Source organism: Hordeum vulgare, chromosome 1H (assembly GCF_904849725.1).
Source record: "Hordeum vulgare subsp. vulgare chromosome 1H, MorexV3_pseudomolecules_assembly, whole genome shotgun sequence".
Lineage (NCBI taxonomy): Eukaryota > Viridiplantae > Streptophyta > Magnoliopsida > Poales > Poaceae > Hordeum > Hordeum vulgare.
This window is the reverse complement of record NC_058518.1, coordinates 473,848,041-473,859,870: the sequence shown is the minus strand read 5'-3', so window position 1 is coordinate 473,859,870 and position 11,830 is coordinate 473,848,041. Positions and strand designations below refer to the sequence as shown.

The 11,830-nt window shown below is 42.0% G+C and overlaps 1 protein-coding gene across 4 annotated transcripts; it reads right to left on the bottom strand.

Annotated features, from left to right (window-relative positions):
- Positions 1–8,916: 8,916 nt before the first annotated feature.
- Positions 8,917–10,597, bottom strand: LOC123415773 (carboxymethylenebutenolidase homolog). Of its 4 annotated transcripts, none has more exons than XM_045106757.1 (3): positions 10,382–10,597; positions 9,669–9,978; positions 8,917–9,557 (listed from the first exon to the last, which is right to left on the bottom strand). In XM_045106757.1, the coding sequence occupies exons 1-3, from the start codon at positions 10,518–10,520 to the stop codon at positions 9,038–9,040; spliced, it is 969 nt and encodes a 322-aa protein (XP_044962692.1). In that variant the 5' UTR covers positions 10,521–10,597; the 3' UTR covers positions 8,917–9,037. The 4 variants fall into 4 exon arrangements, with proteins under 4 accessions (XP_044962692.1, XP_044962691.1, XP_044962693.1 ...); XM_045106756.1 differs by having other exon boundaries at positions 9,669–9,984; positions 10,382–10,565; XM_045106758.1 differs by having other exon boundaries at positions 9,669–9,984; positions 10,386–10,564.
- Between the last annotated feature and the right edge of the window lie 1,233 nt (positions 10,598–11,830).

Genomic DNA, 11,830 nt, shown 5'->3' with positions numbered 1-11,830 from the left:
GACACCTTCAAAAAAAACAAATGGCATAGACATCTTACAAAATATGAAAAAAATCCACATTAACACATCAATAATGTACAGAGTCACACAATTTATTATCAAAATCTGACGTAGCTGGCCCGCATGTAAGTGTCGGCACGAACCGGTTCGGTCGGTCTTTGTGTCTCGCTCGAACCTGGTCGACCGAGCCAGTCTACTCCTTCCCGCATCAACTCTTCTTCTCTGCTCGCGCTCTGCCCCCCTCGTCGTTGAAGCTCGTCGGCCGCCACCACCTCCGTCGCGCCATGGTTTACGAGGATGAGAGTAGCAACGACCTATCGAGCCTGGACATCAGGTCTTCCTCGGACGGCATAATGTACCGGGTAATTTGTAGAGCTAGAGTTAGGTTTAGGGTTTCGGTTTCTTCACATTGGGATTTATCTTTGTTTCTTGGTTCTTCTTTAGATCCCTGCTAGCATTGACGACGAAGACTACATGGGCATCGAGAATTCTGCCCTGGATGTTTGCTTGGAGCATGGGCTGCCGCCTGAGCGTCGCGTAGCATTCGAAGGATTTGAGAGAGGGAGAAGATTTTTAGTGTGTGCTCAGTCGGTTAGTTCTATCTTCTTTAGTGTTAGACATGCATGAAGTTGCTTCTGTTTTTCTATCTGGTTGTTCCCTGCAATTTTGTTTGTTTAGCTCAAAATACTCCGACTGTCATTGTTTGTTTAGCTCAAAAGATGCAGACTGTCATTGTTTGTTTAGCTCAAAGATTCAGACTGTCAGTGTTTACTACATCACTGTCATTGTTTGTTTAGCTAAAATATTCAGACTGTCATTGTTTGTTTAGCTCAAAAGATTCAGACTCTCAGTGTTTACTACACCACTGTCATTGTTTGTTTATTACAACACTGTAATTGCATGTTTATTACAGAATTCTGGCTTGTTATTTTCTGGTAGTTTTGTATTGCTGAAGTACTGGTTATTTTGTATTGCAGTCACCTCAAAACTGTGGTTTTGTTGGTTGGGTAGACCAAGAGTGGCCTCCCACAATGCAAAATGCATTTTTAAAACTGTGGGAAATGTTGGAAGACAGCAAGAGTGCTAGGAGGGATGATAATTTGGAGAATTCACTGAAAATTCACCACCTCACAGAGGAGAAAAGAAATATTGATGCAAAATATGACAAACTAGTAGAAGATGTGAATCAACTACTCAACCTTGCAGAAGCTCAAGGCATGGTCATTAGGACCCAGAACGCAAATCATTTGAAGGAGAAGGAGAAGCTTACTGAAGAGAACTATAATTTAAAGCTTCAGGTTGAGAAACTGTCAAAATCTGAGGACAAAATTGATGGTATGAAGAAAGGAATTGAGAATCTGATTAAACGCAGGGACGAGCTGAAGATCCAGATTGCTGATCAATTGAAGGCATTAGAGAAGAACCAAGAGAAGTTGAAGATGATCAGGGACATTTTGGATGGATGAGCTGATCAGATGAAGATGAAGTCCACTATGCTATGGTTGATGTGTTGTTGTGTTGTTGTGTTGCTGTGTTTCTCTTTTGTACCAATGTTGTAATGCAAGATGATCAGAATCTCTATATTATGTATGATTAAGTGACTCCACTATGCTATGTTTGTAACTGTACTATGCTATTGTTGGTGTGTTGCTCTTTTGTAGTAATGTTGTAATGCATGATGAGAAGAATCTCTTAATTATGTATGATTAAGTGACTTTATCTTTGTTCAACCCAAGTATGTTGTTAGATTGGTTGGTCTTACTTGTTTTATCTTATTTGTTCATAGATTGGTTTAAGTGACTTCTTATTTGTTGCAAATGTCTTTAAGTGCCCATGAAAATTTTGAGAAATCTGCTAGCTAAAGAGAACTAGACTGGTATATGTTATTTGTTGTATTATGTGAAATCTACTAGCTAAAGAGAGCTCTTAATTTGTTGTATTATGTGTTTAAGTGTCCATGACAATGAAGTGTCCTAACCTATTGCTATAAACAGATCATGACCATCAATCACACATAAAAAGACATCATGACCACTAGTTGTTGATCTTCTGGCATAGTTTGTTGAAATGGTCTCATATTTTGCATAATGATGCATGTTGGAATGAAACAATGTTGATTAAGGAAGTTTTCATCTTCCTTGTATGAAAAAATCATTTTTCATTTTTCAAGTGCCCGAAATGAGTTTTTTTTAAGAACCTACCATATATTTGTTTCAAAATTAGTCCAAATCATTTTTGTAACATACTAGGCCATATTTAATGTACAATTAACAAAATGGTTGGGTGTCAAAAACTTTTATCCATCTCTCGTGAAAAAGACAAATCTATGTCGAATTAGATGGAAGCGGGTCAAATTTGAACTGCGACTGCCTTATAGTCTGCTCTTTATTTTTTCCAAAAATCATTTCTAGATACACAAGTATCTATTTAATCATAGAAACACCAAAAGGTTTCCATGATTCAACCACTAGGTAGGAACGGTCATGCGTGCAGTTTCGACCGCATTTTGAAACGGGCATGAAAAATTCAAAAAAAATCAAAAAATGGGAAACCTTTGCATTATGTCATCATATGTGATAAAGTTATCATATATAATAATAAAATTGTAATACAACAATTATTTTTAAAAAGTGTTCACACAAATGAGCTATCATGTGTGAAGATTCATGGATTTCAAGCCACATGATCAATCTCATGGTCATATTCATGGCATAGTTTGTTGAAATGGTCTCATATTTTGCATAATGATGCATGTTGGAATGACAAACAATGTTGATTAAGGAAGTTTTCATATTCCTTGTATGAAAAATTCATTTTTCATTTTTCAAGTGCCCGAAATGAATTTTTTTGTGAAGGACCTACCATATATTTGTTTCAAAATTGATCCAAATCATTTTTCTAACATACTAGGCCATATTTAATGTAAAATTGACAAAATGGTTGGGTGTCAAAAGCTTTTATCCATCTCTCGTGAAAAAGACAAATCTATGTCAAATCAGCTGAAAGCGGGTCAAATTTGAACTGCGGCTGCCTTATAGTTTGCTCTTTATTTTTTCCAAAAATCATTTCTAGGTATACAAGTATCTATTTAATCATAGAAACACCAAAAGGTTTCCAAGATTCAACCACTAGGTAGGAACGGTCATGTGTGTCGTTTCGACCGCATTTTGAAACGGGCATGAAAAATACAAAACAAATCAAAAAATGGGAAACATGTGCATTATGTCATAATATGTGATAAAGTTACCATGTAAAATAATAAACTTGTAATACGACAATTATTTTTAAAAAGTGTTCACACAAATGAGCTATCATGTGTGAAGATTCATGAATTTCAAGGCACATGATCAATCTCTTGGCCATATTCATGGCATAGTTTGTTGAAATGGTCTCATATTTTGCATAGTGGTGCATGTTTCAATGACAAACAATGTTGATTAAGGAAATTTCATCTTCCTTGTATGAAAAAATTATTTTTCGTTTTTCAAGTGCGCGAAATGAGTTTTTTTGTGAAGGACCTACCATATATTTGTTTCAAAATTGGTTCAAATCATTTTTCTAACATACTAGGCCATATTTAATGTATAATTGACAAAATGGTTGGGTGTCAAAATCTTTTATCCATCTCTCGTGAAAAAGACAAATCTATGTCGAATCAGTTCGAAACGGGTCAAATTTGAACTGCGGCTCCCTTATAGTTTGCTCTTTATTTTTTCCAAAAATCATTTCTAGGTACACAAACATCTTTTTAATCATAGAAACACCAAAAGGTTTTCAAGATTCAACCACTAGGTAGCAACGGTCATGCGTACCGTTTCGACCGCATTTTGAAACGGGCATTAAAATTCAAAAAAATGGGAAAACTTTGCATTATGACATCGTATGTGATAAAGTTACCATGTAAAATAATAAACTTGTAATACGACAATTATTTTTAAAAAGTGTTCACACAAATGAGATATCATGTGTGAAGATGCATGGCTTTCAAGCCACATGATCAATCTCATGGCAATATTCATGGCATAGTTTGTTGAAATGGTCTCATATTTTGCATAATGGTGCATGTTCGAATGACAAACAATGTTCATTAAGGAAGTTTTCATCTTCCTTGTATGAAAATTTTATTTTTCATTTTTCAAGTGCGCGAAATGAGTTTTTTTGTGAAGGACCTACCATATATTTGTTTCAAAATTGGTTCAAATCATTTTTCTAACATACTAGGTCGTATTTAATGTACAATTGACGAAATGGTTGGCTGTAAAAAGTTTTTATCCATCTCTCGTGAAAAAGATAAATCTATGTCGAATCAGATGGAAGCGGGTCAAATTTGAACTGCGGCTGCCTTATAGTTTGCTCTTTATTTTTTTCAAAAATCATTTCTAGATACACAAGTATCTATTTAATCATAAAAACATGAAAAGGTTTTCAAGATTCAACCACTAGATAGGAACGGTCATGCGTGCCGTTTCGACCGCATTTTAAAACGGGCATGAAAAATTCAAAAAATTCAAAACAATTGGAAACCTTTGCATTATGTCATAATATGTGATAAAGTTACCATGTAAAATAATAAACTTGTAATACGACAATTATTTTTAAAAAGTGTTCACACAAATGAGCTATCATGTGTGAAGATTCATGGCTTTCAAGCCACATGATCAATCTCATGGCTATATTCATGGCATAGTTTGTTGAAATGGTCTCATATTTTGCATAGTGGTGCATGTTGGAATGACAAACAATGTTGATTAAGGAAGTTTTCATCTTCCTTGTATGAAAAATTCATTTTTCGTTTTTCAAGTGCGCGAAATGAGTTTTTTTGTGAAGGACCTACCATATATTTGTTTCAAAATTGGTCCAAATCATTTTTCTAACATACTAGGCCATATTTAATGTACAATTGACAAAATGGTTGGGTGTCAAAAGCTTTTATCCATCTCTCGTGAAAAAGACAAATCTATGTCGAATCAGCTCGAAGCGGGTCAAATTTGAACTGGAGCTGCCTTATAGTTTGCTCTTTATTTTTTCCAAAAATCATTTCTAGGTACACAAGTATCTATTTAATTATAGAAACTCCAAAAGGTTTTCATGATTCAACCACTAGGTAGGAACGGTCATGCCCGCCGTTTCGACCGCATTTTGAAATGGCCATGAAAAATTCAAAAAAATCAAAAAAATGGGAAACCTTTGTGTCGCATCATCACATGTGACCTGACAACTAGAAAAGATATATAAATTTGAGTACCGATGTCTTCTTGAACTATTCGGTATGATTTTAACCATTATTTCTACAATGATTATAAAGAAGAAAAAGAAAAAGTCTGTCTCCAAACCCCAAAAAACTAGTGAAAATTTTCCCTCCCACCCCACCAAATTTTCTCTCTCACCCCACCAAAATTTCCCTCCACTCCCTCTCCCACTACCACGCGGGACCCACCACTCCCTCTCCCACTCCCCTCTCCATTCCACTCCCCACTACCCACGCGGGATCCATTCCACTCCCCACTCCGTCGCCCCTCCCCTCCTCCGCGCCGTCGCGCCGCCCCTCTCCCCTCTCCCCGACGATGTCGACGGCTACATCTACATCGACGACGTCGACGGCTACATCTACATCGACGACGACGGCTACATCTACATCGACGTCGACGACTACGACTACATCGACGTCGACAGCGGGTACATCTACATAATAAACAGTCGACGACGATAGGTACCTCTCCCCTCGACACATCTCCCGTTGATAGATCCCCTCATGTGTTCTTCTAGTAGATCTTCTAGGGTTTGATAGATCCCCTCATGTGTTCTTCTAGTAGACCTTCTAGGGTTTGATAGATCCCCCTCATGTGTTCTTCTAGGGTTCATGGGGATGGTTCGGTACATTCATGGGGTTAGGGTTAGAGTTCATGGGGTAAATATGTCCGCTGACGTGGTTCTGTAGATTCATGGGGTTAGGGTTGTAGTTGTCATGGGGCTGGATCAATGGGGCTGGATCATGGTGTCTTGCATTTGTGATGGGTAACAAATGGGGGTACATCCCCCACCTGGTTGATCTAGGTTTAGGATTCAGTCAATCTAGGAGCTCCTGGAGGTTCTTGTTCATGTTCATGGGATTTATTCCTAGTGGTTCGTTCTATCCCCCTCTGGTAGTCTCCTTCATGGGGTTAGGGTTCACGTTCATGTTGCTTGACTACTATGGCTTGCTTGCTTGCTAGCATACATGGTTAATTAGAGTTTCCATCAGCAATACTTGCTTGTATCAGTAGCACTTGGAGAAGAAGCTACTAGGGTTGGTATCAACAGTACTTGCTTGCTTGCTCCTCTTCAATTTTCTTCCTTGCTTGCTTGTTTCTATCAGTAGCACTATGCTTGTTTCTATCAGTAGCACTTCTTTTGCTTGCTTGCTTGTATTAGTAGCACTTATGCACTTTTCTTGCTTGCTTGCTTGTATTAGTAGCACTTATGCACTTTGCTTGCTTGCTTGCTTCTTTATTCACCAAATGTTGGGCAACATGTTGCTATGAATGCATACGTTTGCCTCCATTAGGGATACAGTTGAGTAATTACTTTGCTTGTAGATGATTGCAGGTACATGGATAAAATTGCAAGTTAAAACATAAAAGTAATTGTTGCAAATAGTTAATGCATTGCTTCACATATATAGTTTTCTTCAACTATCAGTTTAGTACATTACTACCTCCTGTTTCACATGTTTTAATACCGATGCATTGCTACATTTGTATGTGCATGCTAGTCCAAGTGCTTCAATTTAGTTGCTTGCTTCAACTGTCAGTTTAGTACTGATGCATTAACTGTATGTGCATTGCTACACGTGTATGTGCATGCTGGTCCAAGTGTTTTACATGTATTAGTACTGATGCATTAACTACATCACTATATTGTTGATCCAACAAGTTTGCTTCACATGTATTACATGTATGTGCATGCTCGTCTAAATGCTTTCCTTTATTGATATAAGTGCATCATTTTACTTTATCCTTGTTGTATCTAATTGTTGTTTATTCTATTTTGCAAGCACCACCTCAAGATCATCCATGTCAAGGATGACAAGGTCAAACCCGAGGCCAACCAGTGGTATGCAAGTTTCTCCTTGTGGTTATACTGTCAGATTTATAAAATATTTCTTAATATGCTAAGTGAAATGTAATATGCTAAGTAAAATATCTTGGAGGCTGGTGATGTAAAATACTGTCAGATTTTATTATGCAAATGTATTGCTGTAATCTGAATTAGCTGGCTTAGCTGTGCCTGTGTGTTGTTACTCTTTCTTAGCTGAATAAGTAGGATTAAATGATAATAAAATATCATAAGATATGTTTGGCTGTCTGTCCATTCATTCCAACAATTAACCTAATAATTATGTTCACTTTGCCTTGCAAAGATGAGCATCCTCTCACCGAGTACGAGAAGGTTAGGGCTAGAAATATGATGAGGAACAATCGGATATTCCAGTCCCTTGGCATTGATGCAATAGCGTCAATGATTAGGAAAACAAATGATATACAAGAAGGTACAACTAATGGGGTTCAAAAAGGTAGTGGAGTTATTAGTGATGACCGAGAGTACAATCCTAAGGAGGATGAAGTTGTAGTGCACAAGACTGTTAAGGTGCAAACTCTGTCTTCCTTGGAGGGTTCGGGTTCTTGTATGCTCTGTGTTTCCTTGTGCTCACATATTTATATTGTGATCTAATTTTTTATGTGCTATTTATACAAGACACTGAAGGAATCTAGAACGAAGAGGCCTGGTGTTAAGAAGACAGCCAGCAAGAAGAGGAAGAGCTCAGAAGCATCCGTTGCAATGCCTCCACGAAGGGTGATGGCCCCACCTCCAGGACAAACAAAGAAGATCCTGGAACCTGATGAACCTGATAGAGTCACAAGGCAGAAAGCAACTATGGCGGCTGCGACGGACCATCAGGAAAGTCCGCTGGGCATGGACTTTGAGAGCTTGGTGGAAATGCGTTATGAGTTTTTGTGAAGCTGTGCACGTGTGAAGTTGTCAATTATTTAAGTGATTGGTCATGCTGGTGATGAAACAATGTCTTGCTCTATTTGAACCTGTGAACCTGATGAAGTATTTTGTGAAGCTGTGCACCTGTGAAGTTGTCAATTATTTAAGTTTTGTTTGGACCATTTTGTTTGGGCACTAAAGTTAGTTTGGACAGCAAAAAGGCCGAGGCCCAAACAAGAAATAGACTAAGAAGGCTTGGGCCTAAAAAAAGAGTAGGCCAAATCCCAAATTAGAATTTGTCTAAAAAGGCTTGGGCCTAAAATTAGATGACAACAATTCGCACGATAATTTTACAAGGATGATGGTCACACTACGGGCGATTTGGACAACTCGGACGAAAGCATTTCATGAGTCTATTTCTCAGAGGTGCCACTGATCTTCGGGTTGTCGGTGAACCACACGCCACGGTAACTAGACCTATGTGTAACACTATTGCACAATGGTAGACCCCTCCAGATGGTATGTCGAAAAACAATGTTGATGGCACGGTTCAGGGTAATGAGTGTGAAGCGGTTGGTGCAATATGTGGAGATCAGAATGATGTATATCTTGGAGCTTCTGGAGTTTTCATCCCCCATCTAACCGACCAGGTTCACTCGAAACCCTTGCATGCATGGAAGCGTTGGCGCTAGTTGAGGACCCCTCCCAACGGCGAATCCATGTGGCTTTGGATTGTAGGGTCGTCGTGGACGAGATCTCATAATGCTCTTTGGGATGTTATAGGGAGCTATCATAAGGAAGATTCAAGCTTGGACGCCAAATTTTAAATTTGTTGCTTATGTCCATGAATTGAGAAATTGTAATTTCAAAGCCCACAACCCAGCTAAGCGCACTTTTGTTGAGTGTAGATCATGTTTGGCTTATCACTCTCTATGACACTACATCTTGAAGAACCTCTTCTCTTTACCAGTTGATGAAAACTTGCAACTCGTACAACGGTAGTAATCAAACAGAACAACGAACACAACAAAGAGAATGTACAAATAACACACGATTGCACAACAGATCAAGCAAGCAGGTGGTCGTGCAACCAGCTCTTCATCTTAGCGAACGCGTCCTCGGCGTCGCCGTCGTCCTCGAGCGACTCCGGGCGGTGCGCGAAGCCGTGGCCCCTGCCGGCGTACACGGCGGCCTTGGCGCCCCTCGCGCGCCTCTCCAGCTCCCGCACCGTCTCCACGGGGCACAGCGGGTCGCCGTCGCCGCACACGAACAGCACGGGCGCCGCGATCTGCGCCCCGAGCGACGCGTCCATCCGTGATCCGTAGAAGCAGACGCCGGCGCTGAAGCAGGAGTCGGCGTCGCGCGCCAGCGTCTCCACGAGGCGGCCGCCCCCGTAGCAGAACCCGACCACGCCCAGCTTCTTGGACGGCGCCGCCGCCAAGAAGTCGTCAACCAGCCATTTCCTGCACGTCTCGATGTCGCCGGACACCCTCTCCGGGGCCTGCTCGGCGAGCCACGCCTGGAACCCGTCCATCGGCAGGCTCTTCTTCCACGGGTTCCCGCGGAACAAGTCCGGCACCAGAACGCTGCACACATGAATGCATTCGTCGATCAATAAAGCATGCACGATGAGGTGCAAATGCACAGCATCTGAAAGAAGCTAGGAACCCTCGAAGTCCCGGCAATGGTTGCGTTACTTGTAGCCGTGGCAGGCGATGCGGTAGGCGAAGTCCCTGGTGGCGGAGTCCTCGAAGCCGAAGACGTCGGGGAGGAAGAGGACGCAGGTGCCGTTGTTGTTCTTGACGGCCTCGAGGAGGTAGGCGCGCACGCTCTCGTCGTCGCCCTGCCCGATGACGAGGTCCGTGCCCCTCACCAGCTCGCACGCCTCGTCGTCGTCGACGGTGCCGCTCGCCACTTGGGCCTGGGTGCAGCGCCAGCGCGGCCCGTGAAGCCGGCGACTCCAGGTCCCGGTATGGGTGACGGTGCAGCGCCATCTTTGCACGGGGACTGAAACTGTTACATCGTCAGAGCGGGGAGAAACGCTGGCTTTGCTAGAATGCACTCTGAAATTCACACCATTCTGAAATTGTTCCAGTTGCGATTTCTGAAACTAGTGCTTCCTCATTGTAGCAATGAGCTCAGCGAGCAACGCTTTTGCGCAATCAGAGTGTACAATTGGTAACTGCACCAAGTTTACCCCGAACATCCTAAGAGCAATTTATAGACCAGCACCAGTTTGTGCTCCGAAGCTAAGTGCTATGCTACTTGCGATCACACGGCACGGCCAATTCAAGCAGGTACGGCACAGATATACTGTGGCACTTCAAAATCGACGGGCGGTGCGCGGCAGGTGAAATCCTCACGGGATACAGATTGTGCAAAGGGGGGAACCAAGTAAGCGAGCACGTACTTACAGAGGACGGCAGGCATGTGGACCGTGGGGCGCTCGTCGCCGGCGCAAACGAGCAGCAGGAGGTGCTGCGCTCGCGGCGCGGCGACGTGCGGGGGAGCGACGGGCGCACTGCGGCAGCGGCCGCCGTGGCCGCCATGGAGCTTAGTCCAGAAGAGACTGGAGATGAGCGCGGGAGATAGCCTGGCCACCACAGGTTCGGACCTAGCACAGCCGCGCGTCTGGATATTTTTCCTGCTGACTCGTCGGGTATTTCAGTGTATAATAATGTCCGGACGATTTTTTTTTTTAAAAAGGAGGCAAAGCCCCGGCCTCTGCATCGAGAGATGCATGCAGCCTTTTATTAAAAAAATGAAACCAAGTCCGGAACGAGTACAACAATCTGAAAACAAAGAACAAAAAAGAAGAGATACAAAGCGCCCAATGCGTCCAACCAGCGATGGTATAATAAGCAGATGACTAGCCACCTATCCTATTAGCTTGCCGCCATCCAAAACGGTTGAAGATACCCTGTGCTACCATCTCCCAGCGGACACACCCAGTAACCATAAGCTCATTGGATTCCGCATGAGTGAGTAATGACCACGTGCTGGTCAGTGCGGTAGCCCTGTAAATAACCTGCAAAAAATTGATAGACGTGCATCTGTTAAACACTAAATCATTCCTGTAGTTCCAAACTGCCCACAGCAATGCACAGGCTCCCACACGGATACTATTTGTCAAATGACCACCAACTCCCTCTACCCACGTCCCAAACAACGTGTTGACACTAGTGGGGGTTGATATTAAAAGCAATGTGTATAGAACGCCATAGGATTTTAGCCATCGGACATTGGAAAAAGAGGTGCTTGATAGTTTCCTTATTGTCACAAAAATTGCATCGCTGGTTGCCTTTCCATTTACGTTTTGCCAAGTTGACTTTCGTTAAGATAGCACCTTTGTGGACGAACCACATAAAGATCTTTATCCTCAACGGAACTTTGACCTCCCAGATATGTTTGGATCTTGGAATGTACCCCGAATCAATAAGATGAAGGTACATAGACTTTACCGAAAATGATCCATTCTTAGTTAGCTTCCAATGAATAGTGTCGGGCCTATCCGACAATTGGATTTGCATTAACCTTCTAACTAAGTGTAGCCATCTGGTCCATCTTTCCCCGATCAAAGATCGACGGAACCTGATGTTTAGAGGCGTGTGGCTCAAAATTGCCGCAACAGACGCTTGTCTGCGTTGGACAATATTGTATAACTGCGGATATTCCAGTGCTAGGGGCACATCCCCTAACCATGTATCCTCCCAGAATCTAGTTGATTCACCATTAGCAATGACAAACCTAGTCTGGTTAAAAAACACGTTTTTACACCTCATCAATCCTTTCTAGAATGGAGAATCATTCGGTTTAACGGTCACCTGAGCTAAGGTCTTATGTTGCAAGTACTTATTCC

Coding starts and splice junctions, on each gene's coding strand:
- LOC123415773 (XM_045106756.1), bottom strand. CDS start 10,520: ATGGCGGCCACGGCGGCCGCTGCCGCAGTGCGCCCGTCGCTCCCCCGC. Junction 9,985..10,381: donor ATGCCTGCCGTCCTCTGTAA/GTACGTGCTCGC, acceptor ACGATGTAACAG/TTTCAGTCCCCGTGCAAAGA. Junction 9,558..9,668: donor ATCGCCTGCCACGGCTACAA/GTAACGCAACCA, acceptor TCATGTGTGCAG/CGTTCTGGTGCCGGACTTGT.